Raw genomic sequence first — 19,142 nt, forward strand, 5'->3', positions numbered from 1 at the left:
TTGGCTTGTGAGCTCGGCGCTCGCTGTGTATATGCAGTGGAACTCTATGGAGAGCCTCTTGGCATTCTAAGGCCTGGTGCCCCCTGCTCACTCCGCTGCCTTCTGCTCCCCCTCTGACCATAATCCAGTCAGCAGTACACTGAGGAAAAAAAGAATTCTCCCCCATCCTCTCATTTCTTTCTCTCTCTCTCTCTCTCTCTCTCTCTCAGCTGCAGAGTTGAGGGGAAGCACTACGCCAACTGGGCTGTGTTTGATGATACCAATTTCAAATAACACTTTGATCTGGGAGCAGCACACTGTTTGTTTGTTTTCCATGATGAAACCCAACAAGAGAGACACGCAACAGCCCACATCATTAGCGCAGTTCGCCGGCGACAAATAGAAAGCAGCAGCAAAACCCAAGCCAAGTTTGTTCCAGAGAAAAAAAAAAAAAAAACAGGCCAACAATAGTGACTCAGAGTCAAACTAGTGCACCCTGTAAACAGTCGCCGCAGTTCTTAATGAGCTGTCAGCGACCCCACGCAGACGCATCAGAGACGCAGAACCGACGCCTGACTCGACGGGCAACATCTCTACAGAGGGGAAGAGACTGACGCACAGGGGGGAGTACTAATTAGAACGGTTCTTAAAAAAGGTTCTTCAAAATGACTTTTTACAGGGTGCTTGCGCAAAGACAAATTACTGCATCAGCATTCCCAAGATCACACAACACAACAAATGCTGGATGAATTGCATAGTCATTATTGATTTTTTTCCCCCCATCAACTTCAAAACGCACACAAAAACACAGATATTTAATGATCAAAAGAACTAAAATAATCACAGCAACCTTATCGCCTTTGGAGGCGTTTTATCATGCATTAGCTCCCGCTCCAGAATATTAAGTATGACCCACTAATAGCAAGAGGAGAGGCTGTTACAGAACCTACTGAGCTGTGTAAAACAGGCCAGTGCCACACAGACGTTAAGTGGTAGGACATCCCTTTTTACGGGCACTGGGACACACCTAAGGTGGCGCTTCATAGATTGGATAGGCTGGATAGGCTGGATGCTCCGCGCGGGAATGACAGCGACTGGCTCAATTATCACTGAGCTGTGAGAGACAAGCTCTTTCCTCAGTGCCCCCAACAACCCGACAACACATCAGCCCCCTGGGGCAAAAGCATGGACAAAAATCCATACCTGTGTGTGTGTGTGTGTGTGTGTGTGTGTGTGTGTGTGTGTGTGTGTGTGTGTGTGTGTGTGTGTGTGTGTGTGTGTGTGTGTGTGTCTGCACTTGAGAGACAGTAAAAGAGGAGGGGAGATGGAGAGAGGGGTGGTGTGAATGTATGTGTCTGAGGAGTATGGACCAGACACAGGGCTCCCTAAGGCAGAAAATGTGTCTGTAAATCCATACCTGCCCGCCTGCATGGGAGCGAGCATGTGTTACAGGAGGATATGAGTGAGAGAGTGAGTGGATGTGGGGGGGGGGTATGCATGCCGCGGAGAGAGGAAGGGAGAGACACAAAGACCAACAATGGGTTTGTGCATGCAGGGCGAGGACGCCTGCGCATGCATGTCATTTGCCGAGGGTAATGCATCAGGCAGACAAAGGGAGGGCAGAGGAAACCACGCAATGTCCAGTTTACGCCGATTTGTCCATCATGCCCTCGCATCTGGACATTCACAGTGGTAGTCCTCGACAAGCCTGAATGTCACTGAGACCTAGCCTTTATCTCAACGGAGATATCAGCCTTCGAGTGAAATAATACCAGCCCACTGCACGAGCGAAGCTCCACTCCGCTCCAACATGAAACTCTCCCTCGCAGGGCCTCTCCATTCTTTCCAGGGCGATAAAGCTTCCGCTATTGAAGATTTCCCAAGCTGTGGTGGAAATAGTATGCAAATGCACCCCATGCCGAGACGACCGGCCGACACACTATCAGCAGAGAGGCAGATGCCGAATTTTGGGGAAGGCAAGCGGTGAGAATCAAAAGTCGCCAGGGCGATTAAACACATGGAGAAAAAAAAAAACAGAGCTGGGGAAAAAAAGCCGTAAGACAACAAGCTCGCTGAACAACTGCCTTGGCCCACGCGCCGTTGCTGGAAAATTAGCTTCGCCTCTTATGCACACTTTTAACTCTGCCACTTGAAAAGCTAAGACAGTTGTTAGACGACTCAGCTCTAAATCCTGTTAATTCGAACAAAGTTCTTCGGCTGCCTGAGTGACATAACACAAGACTAATGGTTCCCTTATTCACTTGGCTGCAGATGACTGAGCAGTTGAGGAAAAACTGAAGAGGATATAGGTTTATTCATCAGTTTAAAAGCAAAGATCAGTCTCAGACATTCAAGCACATTAAATCCCTTACGGATCTAAGGGGCATTAGAAATCAGTTAAGAAAAAAAAAACAATAAAATCAATGTCATGGTGTTTAATCAATGTTCAATGTATTAATATGCCATGCTGCAAGGACAGTACTTATCCCTGATATCACTTCATTTACTGGGTCATTTTTATGAATATGCTTTGAGCAGACTAAGTGTCTCTGTAAACACTCATCTTTAGCAGAGCTTGTTTACTTGCTGAGGAGATTCTGTTACTTCATCTAATAGCTTCTCTGCTGCTTCGTCTGAGCGCGTCTCCTCTCCTCATGCCCAGAGCAGCACTCCCCGCTAATGTGAGCGAGGTTATGGACAGCTGCCCGTGATGACCCCCATCTGTGTCATATTTGCAAACAGCCCTGACAGTGGTGGCTCGCCGATGGCAGTTTACACTACACCTCGTAAAAGAGGAGACGGGCCGGCAGTAAATATCACCTCTTCCGCAGTCGGAGCCGGCCGCAGGTCTAGTGGGACCTAGCGCTGACTCACTGATGTGCAGAGGGGCTCCCTCCAGACTCCGGGCTGGCACATGCTAAGCCCTCCCTAATTCGCTAAGCCTCCGCGGCTCCATTCTGCTTAACGATAGCACCGAGCCAGGCGAGAAAGATCACTGACAGGATTACAGCGCTCCGCACGGAATCAATATCCACATGAGTTAGGTACCCGGCGGAGTTGCCGCAAACGCGCCAACGATCCCATCTTGCCAAAGCAAATGAGCATATATGGCAATGATAATAACAACAATGAGAGGGCGTGTGGGGTAAAAACTAATTACAAGTTGATAGAGAAAGCAGTGGTAATGGGCAGTTAATTCCAAATTGTCTGGTAAACGAGACACAGTAGGCTTGTTTGAGAGACGGCACAGCCGCCTCTACCCGTTATTAAGTTATTGCACTCGCCCTAGGCGGCGAGAAAACAACTTCAATCGATTTGTGGCGGCCTTAGCAGTATGCCAATCTACAGAGCCGTTACTACTTCTGAGTGAAAAGTTTTTCTCAACACAGAATGACTCCATGGGGAAACATAGTCAAGAAATATTGAAGATGGGCTCGGAGCAGAGGGGATACCTTGTGAGCCAAGTGGCTTGAATGCTAAGCCAGAGAGTTGTGCAATCAAACTCAATAAGGGAAAGGAGCCAGATATCTATCTGGAATAAGTCACTGGTGCCCCACCAATTTGTCTGTTTCTGGGGCTTTGGGGCTTCCCCTCTCATCTATCCGCTTCTCCCTTATGACAGCTCGTCTCTGGGGCCATCTCTCCCGAGATGGCAGTGCACAAGAGAGCATGCAGCTGACCCAACCAATTTGAGAATTCAGAGAGCGAGAGAGAGAGAGAGAGAAAGAGAGAGGGCAACTAAACCGGAGCACCTAAAGCAGTGCAGATGGATTGTGGCAACTAACAATTGTGAGGCCATTTCTGGAACCTTGATTACCCGCCAACAGCGTGAGAAGATGGTCTGCTCTGCGAGACCCTGACCTGCAGTCATCTCCGGCGCTGCCGGATCTGATTTGTGTGCGGGCAGAGCTCATGAGCTCATTATTTCGTCCACGTGGGCCGCTTGCACCGGGCAACCTAATCTCAAGGTCAGCCTCCACACCCCTGCAGGGGTTCATTGGGGCGAGCCATTCTAATCCCATGTACATTTAATGTTAATAAAACTCATCCAGTGGACTGAATGTCGATAGAGGCTTCCCTGCTCTTGTTTAAAGTGCTAATGGGATGCTTGCTCGCTGATCAACAAATGTTCACAAATGCGGACAGGACGTGCTGGGCCAACAAGAGGCAATTTTGATCCTACATTTCAATCAAGCTGAGAGTTCATGAGATCCCTAGAACAGTAATCAAACCTAATAACATCCTCCTAATCACAATAATGCAATGCTAACAGCATTGTAGTGTCTGAAAGATATATATTACACAGTATATACAATTTATACATGATACAATATATACAATACAACATATACACAGTATATACTGTACAAGTTCTGTTTCAGACAGCAAAAAGAATCGACTTCCTCACTTGGCTTCTGAGCAAGGGAAAAGAAATCAGGTCTGCCTTTGTACTGCATGAGCAATTGTATTTCCAGGTAAACACTGGCTGCCTTCAGCACAAGGACTTTTTCTCCTGCTAGCCTCCAACACCGTGGGCATTAGTCAAAGTTCAGGCCCCTTTAGACATAAGCGGAGCTCCCCGAGGCCTTCCGTCGGCGTGGGATGCACACGCTGCCTCTGCGCTTGGACTCAATTTCAGGAGGAACACAATGGAGGGCTCCCCTTCCAGGCAGCGCTCGGCGAGCGAGGCTCCGCTGCCAACGTCACGGCTGCGGCCCTGAGGGAGCCTGGGAGGGAGTGGTTGGCGGGTATCCTACAGGGCTGTCCTTCTCACCGCCATCTGGGACCTTCCGTCCCAGTTTCCTTTCATGCCGGAGAGGAGAGCGAGCGAGCAAGCAAGTGCATGCGAACACAGAGTAACCTGTTGGTATATGCCCCCCCCCCCCCATCCGCTTGTTTACTGTGCAGTGCTTTTTGTTCTCAGTTGTCTACCTTGGGCAGTCGGTGGCCCCGCTGTGCCAAGTGCCTTTATCAGCTAGTGACTGGGTTTAGTGAGAGCTCCTCTCCTCCTCGTCTGCTTTGCTCTCCCCATGTCCCGGCCTCTCGTCATCCCGCCCAAGTCCTCCTTCTCTCTGAGGGGCTGAAGCAACGCTAACTTTGAGAGGGAGGGAAAAGGGATGAAAGGCAAAGTATATGTGGGTACATGCCTGTGGATATGTGTGTGTGTGTAAGCATGTGTGTCCCTTGGCACCCAGCAACAGTAAGGTGAATCTGACTTGCCCCTGCCACTGACAAGGAGAGTAAATATAGGCAGCAACTCAGCATGCTTGTATCCACACACACACGCACACATACACACACAAGCAAACGCACACACGTGCGCGCGCAGAGAGAGAGAGAGAGAGAGAGAGAGAGAGAGAGAGAGAGAGAGAGAGAGAGAGAGAGAGAGAGAGACTCTTAACTTATTAAAACTTACTCTGCAGGGGGTAAACTTTATATATTTATATTATTGGAAGAGAAGGCTATCCGTGACCAAATGGAATCTGAAAGTCTTTCTCCAAGCCTAAGCTCTGACTCTCATGGACAACCATGTCAACCAGCCACTCTGTTCCCTTAGTCCAGAGCCCCCTCCACCTCTCCCTCTCCTCCTGTGAACATGAATTAGAACTGTCCATCACTGTACATGACAGGGCAAAGCAAATCCACTAATGAGATTTTTTTTTTCTCAGAGCAGACCTGATGGACTGACTGACTGACTGACTGTCCTAAACATTCTGTGATAACTGTCTGCATTCTAATAATCACCTACGTGCTTTCCTCATCTACTGTTTAATACACAAGCTCACGGAGCCGTCACTCACATTTGACTACTCACATTTGACATTAAGTACTGACTACTTTAACGGACACATATTTAGTCCAAATCAGTCTGTTTAATGGTGCACAAAAATGCACAGCAATTATTACAATTCCACTCTGCTCTGACACATCCAAATGAATCCTAATTGATCTATTTACTGTTGCACATACAAATGCACCACAATTACCACCATTTTGTTACAAGCCCTGGAAAATGATCCTTTAGATTAAAAGCCTTTAGGTAGAGCTATGCTGTGATGGAAAGTGAAAACACAGTCCATTTCTACCACCATGGTATGCATGATCACATTCAAAAACACATTTTACGATTAGGACATGACACAATCCTTGGAATGCTGTGGATTTTATATATCACATATGGATGAGGTGTGTCATCGGTAGACTATGCTGTTATTCACTGACATTTCAGCACACTGTCCTTTGCCTGTTTGCCTGTGCTGTTCTCTAACTTTCTTACCTCTATCAACCTCTACAGCGTGTGTGTGTGTGTGTGTGTGTTTATGTGCATGCATAGATGCACGTAGACAGATAAATACATAAATGCAGAGATAAGGATTATTTCAAGCTGACACTATGCAAACCACAGCTCGTGGTTGCATTGTGCTCATAGAAATGCATCCATTTCTTTAAAGCGATAACATCATCGGCCTCTGAAAGAGGAGTAACAGATCAGAGATCTATCTCCAGAGATCACAGGTCTCCTTGCGTATGAAGAAGTCTTTGCACAGTGGCTCTGAAGGCACTGCCTATTTATATTGCAGGGTGAGTGTCAGGGCCGCACTTGAGAAGCCAAGTCTCTCTCGCCCTCTGATGCGTAGTAGAGCTCCGCCGCTAAATGCCAACATGAGAACACACACCAATTCCATCTCCTACGCAACCGTCAACGGTTCAGGGGTACACGAGTACATGATAGTACAAAACACGCTAAATCCATGGCCCTATTGCACACGCATCACATTTCATAGACCGTTTTCATGGCAGAACTGGGGCTGTCCCAAGTGACAGGCTGATGCAGTACTGTAGGCCACTACAGTAAGACCCTGGAGGACTAGTGCTGGCGGTGCAGACGGAGATCAGAGCGCGTGCTGGAGATTGGTGGAGTGACTGTTGCCGCCTGGCAGACAGGAAGCAAAGGGACCCAATCAAAGAGCTCCGCTTGCAAAGTGCAGCAATGCTCCCTCTCCTGACGCAAAGGGCTTGTCATCAGATCCCCCAATCAAAAAAAAAGTGTCTCCTGGCTTTCATGATTGCTTGATAAAGTTGACTTCAAAGTTCCAAATCTGCAGTGCAGTCGGCAGAGTGTGAGAGAAAAGGCAGGTCGGTTTGGGGATAGAGGGAGGGGAAGAGAGAGCAGGCGAGAGAAGGGAAAGAGAGAGAGAGAGGGAGAGAGAGAGAGAGAGAGAGAGAGAGAGGGAGAGAGAGAGAGAGAGAGGGAGAGAGAGAGAGGGAAAGAGACAGGAGTGGGAGCAGAGAGCACAGCCCTTTGATCTTTGGCTAAAGAAAAAAAAGAACAAAAGAATAAATGAGAAAGCGAGCGAGAGAGGAAAAAAGCCGCGGGTGGGGTGATGGGGGGGGGGGGGAGAGAGAGAGATAGAAAGAGGCCCAGATAGATACTGAGAGAAGGGAGAAAGATATTTCCAACTAGGCAGCATCAATTCACCGATGGGAGTCCGGGGGAAATCAGACTAGACAGGGCCAGGATGTTTTCAGAGGCTCTGTGGGCTGTTTAGGGAGTTCTTCCAGGGACCCGAATGCTGAAGCAATTAGCATCGAACCCCTTTCCAAGAAGGAGACCCAGGAAAGCCTCCGTGGCTCTCCCTAATGCTGTTAGTGTAAAGCAATAAGCACAGACGATCCACTCACGCCAAATTACACCGGCCGTTTAATTGGCATATCAGGGGGGAGTCGTTTATCAGTACACAGACCTACCTCTGTCTCCCAGCAACCAGTTGTTTACCTCCACTGGGACTGTCCAGCTTTGGAAACACAAACACATCAATAGTACCCAAGGAAAAGCACTGGCCCCTTTGTGCATCAGGTACTGTAACTAGATGACATTTATTGAACCTGTATTGATTGGGCTCATGACACATCACCAAACTTAAGAGAAGTTGACGTGTTCACTTGTCACCAGTTAAGGCAGTTAGCAGAGCCCATGGCCTGAGATTGTGAATGAAATGAGCATCCTTGGGGCTACCTCACCTTGAAAAAGGGCTGCGTTCTGGATGATCAGGAGCTTGAGCTGGGCACTTGTGGCCTGCAGACTGGACTCCATGTTCTGCTTGGCAGAGACCAGGTAGCGCTCCTCCATCTTGCGTGTGCAGCAGGTCAGGCCTTTGGGCTGGCACACCTGAAGATCCCCACCTAGGAGAGAGCAGAGAACAGAACAGAGAGGGAAAAAACTCAATTAAGACCAATACTGTTGTTCCTTCATTCTTTGTCTAATGAAGTGAGAAACCATATTCGTGAGGGAACAGGGTGGAAAATAGGCAATTGCTTATGTGAACAGCTCACGCAATCATTTCTTTCACAGAATGGAATTGTGTTTCAGCCTCCATAAAAAAAAAACCCACACACATAGCCTGTGACTTAATTGAAACCCCATTCATCCACATTCATTTCTTTGTAAAGTTTCAAGTTTTTACTGCAATTACCCAGGAAACAAACAAAGCACTTTCTTCTGAAGGAATGGGCTCCAAACGAAGATTACACCCAAAGACTCTCCCCCAGCCCACAGCATGTGATCGCACACAAAGGCACTGTGAAAGAATAAGTCGTATTGGTAAAACTCTCCAAAAACTGGTCAGGAGAAAAAAACCAAGAAAAAAAACTCCAAAATTGGAATGAAGCAAGGACATGTGATTTGCTGTATCTTCCATCCCCCGCTACGAGCTTTAAAGGCTGTTTGTCAAAAGGTCATAATTAAACCTTTATGAAGAGGACACAGCTGGGATATCAATGGGAAGTGTGAATACCAAAGATGATTATGTTCCCTGACTAAAAGGTGAGTGAAATGTGTGTGGCCTTGGATAAATGATTGAAACTGAATTTGTTTCAAAAAATAGTGTAGCCCTGCAGACGAAAGACTTCATTTTGTGGATTTTTGTTGAAGCATCAAGGCTATAGTGACTATAGATGGCTACCATATCCATTAATGAACACTGGAGCATCAAGGCTATAGTGACTAGAGATGGCTACCATATCCATTAAAGGGACACCAGGCAAGCCTGATGCTTTTTCGCTACGAAACTCCCCCTAGTGTCTGTACGTGTCGATACATGTGCGAGCCCTCGGTCGGTCTGAAGCTCTTTTCCTTTTCTTTGCATCTTCCGTCAAGGGTTTTCGCTGCTTCTTCGCCGGCTCTGCCATTATACACACGTTTGCAACAACCGCTAGCGTTACGCTAGCCTGCCTCTGTGCTGTAGATGCAGATGTAAACTGATCCTGCTTCTTACGATGTCTGAGACTTTGTGAGACTGAAGGTCGGCGGGTACAATACACTGAACTTGCAAGCGGGATATTCCTTCTACAGGCAGTAGGGGTGGGCGAGAGAGTCTTCATTTGCCCTTTAATGAGTCATTTAACCATATACCGACTTACGAAGATGATTAATTAACACGAAAACGTTGGTGTCCCTTTAATGAACATTGGAACATCAAGGCTGTAGTGACTAGAGATGGCTACCATATCCATTAATGAACACTGGACCTCCATAAACTACGGAGTGGAGGCCATTTCGTTGCAATGAAAAAAAGAATTATAAAGCTTTTTATTTTTTCATAGTTTTCATTTGAGAATAATTTGTGTTATACAGGTGAGTCGCTCAGCCTGACAAACAAAAAAACTGGAAGCTCTTTGTTATTCTAATTTATTCTCTTTACACCTTAGACTCCACAACAAGAGATAGAGTTCATGCAGGCAAATGATCACAAAAGCACAACAACGGCATTTATCCACCCAAGCATCCATATTTAGCATCTACACTCCTGTACTGTGCAAGTCTACAATGTCTCAAATAGAAGGGGAATTAAATCTACGGAGACAGACTCCATCTCTCTCCGCTTGTGTCTGCGTGCATCTCTTTCTCACAAACTGAAATCTTTATATGTGGGGCAGGAGGTAGCAGTCTTGTCTAAATGATTTACCAGAGGTTGTCTAAATGACACGAGTTCACTGATAGTGCTGTAAACAAACATCAGTGAACTCCCCAGAGCTTTGCTGCACACATGCAGGGAGAGGCCTGGAGAAAAAGTAGCTGTGGGAAGAAAAGAGGAGAGGAGAGGAGAGGATGAAAAAAAGAGGAGATGAGAGCCGAGGAATTCATTGCCGAATACAGAGACAGGAAAATGTGATGAAGGCCATTTCACAAAACTTGTGAGGGCCTGGCTAGAAATGAACTTGAAAGTCTGTCTTCCAGGCGAGTCACCTCAGGCAGTCAAATGAAAACAGAATTACCAACCGTTATGGCAAGAGGGGGCCAGTGATTGAACAGCTGGACGTGATATAGGGAGAAAACAGCAGGAGAAATTGTCCAGGTTTTTCCAACCAGACTGGCTTCATGTGTGAAAACCTTGTATTGATACCTTGGGGCTATCAGAGAATTTGAGCAAAAGCACTGAATACAGTTTCAAAGACAGCCTACAGATTTCTAGCCAACCATGGATGTTGGATATCATAAAATGCGTTCAGTTTTAACAAGTGCAATTGTGGAACTACTTAAAAGAAAAATCTTAAAAATTATAAACATTGATTTAGAGGACACTACTTTACACTAATCTTTACATTAGCTGAGAAACTGAATAGTGTATGACTTCAGACCTTGCCCTTGTGCTCAGGAAATGAAACATTTTGAACAAATGATTTGCAGGGCCATTTTCTTACAAACCTTCAAAAGACACAGCTACTCTTACTGGTGAAAATAAAATATTCTACATTTCACTGTCTGTTCTATTAAATATTATGGCTGCAATCTGTTTCAAAATAGCATCTTAATCTATCTGATGGATTAACCAGAGAGAGTAAAACTGTGCCATTTTCATCACCCTTCTGAGCGAACTCAGACCTCAGGGATAAAACGGGGCTCACCTTGCCAGGAAAATCTCTTGCAATATTACAGCACATTCCATATTAAGGAATAAGGGAAGGAAGGGAATAAGACGAGGGAAATAAACAGAAACACACACATCCCTCTCATACCTACAATAACAGGGACACTGGGGGAGAGGGCCACTCCCATGTCAGTCATGCAGAGCCTTCTTTATATGGCCACTGACAGGCTTAATATCCTAAATCAATACCTGCAAAAAGGGTTGGCGACAGATAGCATCAAGCTAATTTCAGACCTTTGCAGGGGGAAATTATTAAGCCGTCAATGGCCCGCTGAGCGATGAGGGAGCAGGTATGAAACAGGCATCGGGGAGGGTGCATGCGGTAGAGGGAGGTTTTGGTAATTATCTTCAGCAAAACAGACAATTTCATATGCCGCTCCGCAGCTCACCGATGATAAATGCATTTCATTAGAGAAGTTCAGAGCAGCGAGGCCCTCGACAGCAAGATTATTTCCCCACACAATCCAGAATCAACATAGAGAGAGAAAAAAATGGATGTGTCTCTAAATAAAGCCTGCCTAGGGAGGCATGCTGGTTGATGGAAGCCCCTGTGTGTTGAGGCCCCCCCGGGGGAGATACACGGCTTTGCTCATGTCCTGCTCCCAAAACATGTGGGCCACACCGCCCAAGCATCCACCTCCAGCGATCCTCCCACTCTTCCTCCCTCGCGCTCCAGATCCTCTGTCTGACTGCCACAGCCAGCAGCAGCTCCAATCTGTTCTAACCTTCGCCGCCTCCATTACTCTCTCAGGCGCTCTGCCCTGCTCCACGGCAATATGTTCACAGTCGGCGCAGTCTCCTCCTTCCCGGGTCTGGGCCTGACTCGCCGCAGGACGAGCGGCTTGGTGCCCGTCCTCAAATCAGAGGAGTGAAAAGCGCCACTGGTGTCAAACTGGAGCATATTAGCGGCTCAGCTGGCAGACGGTGTTCCTCTCACTTTTAATCAGCTCCCGACCAAAACAAAACTATCAGTTCTACTCTCAGTTTGGCATGCTCTGGCCCTCTTTTGACTCTCCCCCTCTGGTCTTTCCGTTTTCTTCCCCTTCCTCCCATTTCCTTCTCTGTCTCCACTTCCATCTCTCTCTCTCTTCTCTGCTTTCCTTCCATCTCTCTCTCTGCTTTCCTTCCATCTCTCTCTCTCTGCTTTCCTTCCAGCCTTACATATTTCACAGCAGCGTTTTCCTCAACTGTACCTACGGTTCTCTCAACTCCCCCGCACGGTATCACTCCACAGCGCCCCCCCCCCCCCTCTCTCCCACAGCCTGTGGGGGTTTCTGTCCTCCTTCGGGTCCGGGTCCAGTGAATCGCTGCTGTCAGCGGAGAGCGGGGCATGACAGCTCCAGGAGAGCCGCCGAGCGCGCTGTGTACACACGCCAGCCCCCAACAAGCCCAGAGACACTCAGGAGAACACGCTGCATGCATAAATACCAGCGTCTCAGCACCAATTAGAAAGCTACCAGCATGCAAGTTTAATAGAAGCACTAGACAAGGAAGAAAAACCAAAAGAGTCTCTGGGTTAAGTTATAGAGAATGTTAAAAGGCCTTCAATAGAGACATAAATTATAGAGCAATATGACAGTGGAGTTGAGTGGGAAACTTGACAGTCCTCTCCAAGGCTCCAGCGGCATCGGGATTCACTGAAATGATACCATGCATAAATAAATGAGCGTGATTAAACCAAGACAATTTCAGAGGGCAATCATCGGAACAATGTAATTAAGACTTGGGGGCTCTGAGTATAAGTGCCGAATGTCTTTTTCTTTTTTTTCGGGGCTCTTTCTCAGCCTCGCTTGTGTCCTCTGGCACCATTACTGTTTTTATTCTTTACTAAAGCTAAAAAAGTAAAAAAAAAAAAAATCTTTTTTTGTGCCTGCCACAGATCACATAATGATTCTCTGAATATGCTTAACCTTACAGGAATAGTCCAATAATCTCTCAACCCAATGTGGATCTAACCCACCACTGAGTCAAGTCTTTTCTATATGCTGTAATTATACCTTTGATGAGATGAGCCTCTGCCACCATAAATGCTATTGAAGGGCCACTGTAGAACAGATAATGACTTTTTATTCTAAAGACATGAGTGCGACCACCCCTGTTGACCTCCCTCGTCAGAAGCACTGAAAGAACAGCAACCATTCATTTAGATGGCACATAAAGGCCATTCTTACAGAAGGTCAGTCTTGCTCTATGCATACGTTATGATCCGTGTCCTCTATGTGAGCACACCACCGGCAGGCTGGCTCCTGCCGCCGCTTCCCCACCAGCTCAATGGGGCCGCGGGCAGCAGCCAAGGCAGAACTGGACCGGGCCGCACTCCCTGTGCCCGCTCCGTGACCATTCCCGGGACAGCGCGTCGCCAGCTGCTCCTGACCCCCTGCACCCGTCTCCACTAATTACTTGGGGCCTCGTTACTAAGCGGGCTTAGTGGGAGTGTCAGTCATTATTAGCCCTGGCTCCATTTTGTGTCCTCTTCAGCTCCCTGACACCGACAAATAAGCCCACCCCTCTCTCTCTGCCCCCCCGCAGTAGGACGGAGGGTGATGCTCTCAACCCATCTGTGGTGGTTTGTATGCAGGTCAGCGTGGCCAAGAGGGAGCTGGCGCAAAAGGAGCTCTGCGACAGAATAACAAGCAAGTTGTCCATTATGCGTTGACATCTCGCTCTTATTAATGCCTGATCCGCGCAGGCTGAGCCCAGACGCTCTGCATCTGCAGTCCTTCTAAAACACAGCAGAGCAGAGGGGCAGTGGCCAGTGAGTATTGTGCCCCCTCACACCCATATGCAGCATGAGTAGAATTCTGAGGGGTGTACTGGACACTGTGCACCTATACTACCTCATGATTCCTGTACTACCTCATGATTCCTGTGCTACCTCATGATTCCTGTGCTACCTCATGATTCCTGTGCTACCTCATGATTCCTGTACTTAATAACTGTAACATAATGTTTCCAAACTCATTTTGATGGCACCTAACCTCAAACGGCACTTCTGCCATTGTCTGAACGGCCCTATAGGCGATTACTGACCTAGCGATCTAACAATTTTCTGTGTTTGGGTAGGAACACTGCCCAACCGCCCCGACGCACATATCGGAGTTATGTCCATACTTTGTAGCAAAAAACGCATATTTAGTTTGTTTATTATTGCACTTCTCAACTGTAGGGGGACCCCGAGAGCAAATCTTCTTTAGTGCTGCTTTAGTACAGCTAGTCAACAACAGGCAACACACAAATGCAGACACTGTATACATTAACTTGTAAAAATAATCCCCACAAAAAGGAGAAAAAATAATCAAGCATTATCATTTATCTTTAGAGACACAATCCTAGTAATGCAATAAATCTTAACCACCAGCCTCAGGTCTCTGTGGAATCACAGTGACAGATACACCACTGGGTCCAGAAATACTCCCATTTCCAATTAACATTAAGGCTGTCCACATTCATTTGCAACTCCAAGGCCACATAAATATGTGCACTGGATATGGATGTGGAATAAGATACAGTATAAGACTTCTCCAGCAGCTAGGAAATGGCCTTAGCTAACGAATGTAACCTAAAACGTGACTTCTCTCTATCTATTCATCCCCTTTCATTTGCACAAGTCAGTAGCATTAGCAGGGTCTTTTCCCGCACCCTGGTGGAACTTTGTCAAAGACAAAGACAGCAACTTTGTCAAAGACAAAGATCTGAACAGCATTTAAGAGTTGTTTCTACACCACTCCAGTGCTGGCCGAGGCATGAATTACTAATACGTCATGGTGAGAGAAAACAATTAACCTGAAACACTCTCTGCTCTGACATGACACTAAAACATCCAATTAACACATCAGGCCAGCGGTGCTTTGGCGACAAGAGAAAGTATCAATTTACATAATGATTCGAAAAGCAAGCAAGGCTTTGGCACCGTGCTAATTGCAGGACCAAATGTGGCGCCTAGTGAAGCCAAGGTTGAAGCCTCTTCTGCATTCTAATGGTTAGTGCAGTACTACAGTTTACATTTAGGCTACTCTAGAATCTTTAGTAAGTTTAACAGGGTTCTGGGTAGAAACAAAACGCCTCAGTTCTACCCCGCTCATCTCATGGCCAAACCACACACAAACATATCCTTCTGCCCACCAATTGGACATGTAATGCATAGTTCCACAACATCATAACACTGATTAGAGCAAGTAAAGTGTCAACTCTGTCCAAAATATGTAAAATATGCCGACTACAAAGATACATTTTCCCGTGAATTAGGTTTAAAAAAGTATATTTTCAGATTTGACCATTTCAAAAGACCAAGGTATTTACTTGATGGATAATGAACAGGAAGTAGCACTGACATACACATTTCCAAATCATACTCAAAACTTCCTGCAATGTGCACAATTAGTCATTGACAGTGAAAATTGCTGGAAAAGTTTAAAGTATTTAAAACTCATAGGTTAGACTCATGGTAAATAATATCACTGACAACTGTTCAACCACACCCAAATGAGTGAACACTATCCACTGAAAAAGGAGACTGTATAGCCTACTTTAAAATTGGGCATGTTCAGATTACCTACCTTATGGCCGGTGGGTTGATTTAAACCCTTTTGAATAGAAAGTAATGTTGACAGGCTATGATAATCTCTGTAAAGACAATGTTTTTTTGTTTTTTTACTAGGCTGAGCTGAGGTTTGTAAATTTGCACATTTTCACTGGCAGTCAGCAGAAGCAAGTCACAACAAAGTTGTCTTGCAACCTCCTTGCAATAATGTAAGTTGAATGTAATTTTCTTTTTTGAAAGGAGCAGCAGCATATTAATCTGCCTCGTGTCATATTTGGTCAGAATTCCAGGCAGCGCTGAGACACACAACTATAAACTGCCCTCACCTGAAGGTCATTGAAGAAAATGACCATCACACTAACATAGAAAATGCTAAATAGTAACAACTTACATTATTTTATTTCGCAGACAACAAAATGTTAACTTTTATTATATTTTATTATTCAACTGACTGTGTAGCCTTTACATTACAGTCAGGGCAGATGTTCAACAGCTGCCATACAACCACCTAAAATGCACAGCCTCGGATTTGACTGCTAATTTATGATTTTCTTTTGCCAAGTCTTCATTAGTCACCCAACAGTTCCCATGATCAAACCATGCTACAACCCATTGCCTAATGAAGCCCAGTTGGCTACCCAACTCTAAATAAACAAATAGGCTAAATGGATGGGAGGAAGAATTGACCAAAGGATTAATGAGCACGTTTTTAAATGTAACTGTAAATTATTTTTGAGTCTAAATCCCAAAAGGTGTCTATGGTGCCGCTCATGGCGTGCAGACACAATTGGAAACGCTAACGCAGTTCTGTGAACGTTCACTTTTTCACTGGATGTTGCTTGTATAAAGCTCACGTCAGATTTTGGGGTGAATAAAACCACTATTTGAATGACTTCATATTGTCTAGCCTACAGTGTGCCATCAAATGGGACTCACTGACAAAGACAAAAGTTGCGCAGCCATGGCATTGTGCACAATTATTGAGGACCATACAGATTTAGGCTAAATTCATCATGCAATTACCTGACACAGGCGTTTCTGGTGCCCACTTCACTCCTGGATATAGAGACTGGAAAGACGAACGCACTTCGTGGCAGTTGAGCACCTGGCTGCTGGGTCGGGTGGACGGCAAGAACAGGGCGAAAAGAATAAGCGCACCTGATCCGATTCCAGTCATGGCTATAATTCTCGAAAAGCGAATACCACACGGTTTAAGCACACATGAAAGAAATCATTAAACTAAATACAGGACATTCGTTTAACTGTAGCATAACTAATTCTTAACAACGGTCCAGCTCCTGATCAGCGCAGTAAATGTTCAGGATGAGCATCCTCAGCTGTATCGAAAACTTCCCTCGTTGCCTTCACTAGCTGATCACGGACCAATGTTTGTCCAAGAACAAAACTACAATGAACTATAACGGAAATACAGAGAAGTCAGCCAATGCACTGTAAACTCCTCGCTGACTTGTTCTTGTGGCAGATAAGATGAGCTATGATGACAGACTGATTCAGAAGCTGCTTGCACGTTGTCGCCGTCCAGTGTGCGTGATACGTCAAGCTCTCCCGCGCATCCAACATTGCACCGTTTATTTGCGAGGTTCTTTCTGTTTTAGTCTTATAGGCTATACACAAGGGCAAGAATAAAATGTTGACAAACGTAATATAAGACCTACATCTCAGTGACTCCTTTACAATGCATACGTTATGAACAATGATTTATTTGAAAAGATGGTGTATATTCGATAAAACTATATTTTATTTCATGAACTGCTGAGCGGGCATGATCCCACGGAACTGCATTTACGGTGCTGCTGACATCTGCTGGCATACCATAACTATTACACAACACGTCACCCCTCTCCCACCCAATCCCCACAACAATGCACGTATGATAACAATATTATAATAACATAATAAAAACGAAATAAATAAAATAAAATCTCACAGTACAATTAGACAAACGTTTACACAAGTTTATTGGTTTTGTTTATATTAAAGAAAAGGCATTTCGCAGATTTAAACATCTGGCGGATTACAGATGGATACCGTGCAATTTTTGTATAGATTTAAGACATCATTAAAATTGCAAAGTCATCCACCCGAAAACAGCAAGACAACCCAGCTTGCCAAGTTTACACCCCCACCCCACACACACACTGTCCCAGAAAGCCTGCTTGAGGAAACAGCTGCCAAGACAGTTTGCAGGCACTGCCTCTTCACTAACATTTTACAGCAGTTTCAAACAGAGCAATCTCCTCCACTTTATTATCCTTAAGTGTCTTTGTACACAAAACATTTCAACAATATCATTCTAGATATTCACTTGAGGGTCGAATCTGTAGGATGGCACGGCGAGTTTTGCATGGATTTGCACAGCAGAAAACTTAAAGCTGAAAAGCAAACCAGCAAAACTCACTGGGCCCCCTCAAAGCAAAATGTCCATAAAAGACCTCACTAAACCCAGTAGAGGGTGCCTGGCAATACGTGAAGTGCAAACACTGCAGTAGAAAACATCTGCACTACCTGCACTGTGAGCACTTTGGAATTGCCTGACTATGCAGTTAAATCATAACAAATCAATTACAGAAAAGGTAACTGTGCTAAGGCGACAACAAAAAAAATGAAGGAAAAAAAAAAAAATTCAGCCCAACAAAAATCCAGTTAAGACATCAGCAGTGTGACAACAGTCACACATCTACAAGAGAACACAACTACAATGTATAGATAGGTTGAAACCACAGCACATCCAGCCAAAAGGAGCACCTAGGGCAGTAGATACTAGACTACTTCACTAACTACACTAGATGCACCTTAGCTGGAAAACCATAAGAGTAATTCATAAAATGGAATGACCGTGACCTCAACTGGAACATCTTCCTACAGCGTCTCTGTAGCATGACCTTGCGTTTTCTGTCAAAAAGAGAAAACACAGAAGCCAGGTCACTGTTACAATGCAATGATAAAGGACTGACAAGGCAATTCGTTGAAAAAACGTTTAAGTAACTTTTTGCGCAAGGGACTAGGACATACTTTCAATGCAATGATTACATTGAACAGCTCATTCGATTATACTAATTGCAATTCACAGAACTTTAAAATATCCCCACTGAAATTGCTTGTAACCGCTAGGGGCGTCCGTAGTAGACCTCTGGCCGAGCCAACATCATGGACATGTACCCGTTTCCCAATGTGTACTTAATAGTAATTTTTATTATTATTATTATTATTTGTTCTAGCAGCCGACTCTGGTTTTCCGAGAACGTTATATCGTCATCAGGTTAGGAATATGAGAAATAACATAATTAGGGCGGATTCAAGCCCAATCATTACATTTGAAACAGAAGACGTAGCCAAACTATTTTGGGATAGGTGGGGAGGTCTTGTTAAGAGACTGTTCCGTTAAAGAATACATGTTCTGTATCAAAGACCAGAACTGACTTACAACAACCCCCAAAACACGCCATGCTGGTGCCCAAGCTCCTCGATGAGTGGGTACGCGGCCCTCAAAAAGGGCCCATTACGACATTTCGGAGAGCATGGTCCCTTGGTTGTTTGTAATTTACGCCCCACCACTGCATTTAACATTAAGAGAAAGGTGAATCTGGATAACCTACAAGCTACAATTTAAAAGATGAAAATGCATCGCCCATAAGTAGGCCAACCGAAAATATGGCTCGAGGTGATACCCGCCA

The 19,142-nt window shown here is 45.4% G+C and overlaps 1 protein-coding gene across 1 annotated transcript in view; it reads right to left on the reverse strand.

The window, feature by feature from the left end:
* Positions 1–17,028, reverse strand: part of gpc3 (glypican 3) — a 98,834-nt gene extending 81,806 nt beyond the window's left edge. Inside the window, exons 1-3 of the mRNA XM_076292793.1 lie at positions 16,916–17,028; positions 16,471–16,634; positions 8,002–8,163 (exon numbers count right to left, since the gene is read on the reverse strand). Coding sequence (XP_076148908.1) covers positions 8,002–8,163; positions 16,471–16,634; positions 16,916–17,028 — 439 coding nt within the window. The remainder of the gene's footprint in view (positions 1–8,001; positions 8,164–16,470; positions 16,635–16,915) is intronic.
* Positions 17,029–19,142: the final 2,114 nt, after the last annotated feature.

Source organism: Alosa pseudoharengus, unplaced genomic scaffold, assembly GCF_046254945.1.
Source record: "Alosa pseudoharengus isolate Yale_2024_CS ecotype anadromous, Long Island Sound unplaced genomic scaffold, YU_APseudo_1.1 YU_APseudo_1.1_scf_19, whole genome shotgun sequence".
In the NCBI taxonomy this organism is placed as follows: domain Eukaryota; kingdom Metazoa; phylum Chordata; class Actinopteri; order Clupeiformes; family Clupeidae; genus Alosa; species Alosa pseudoharengus.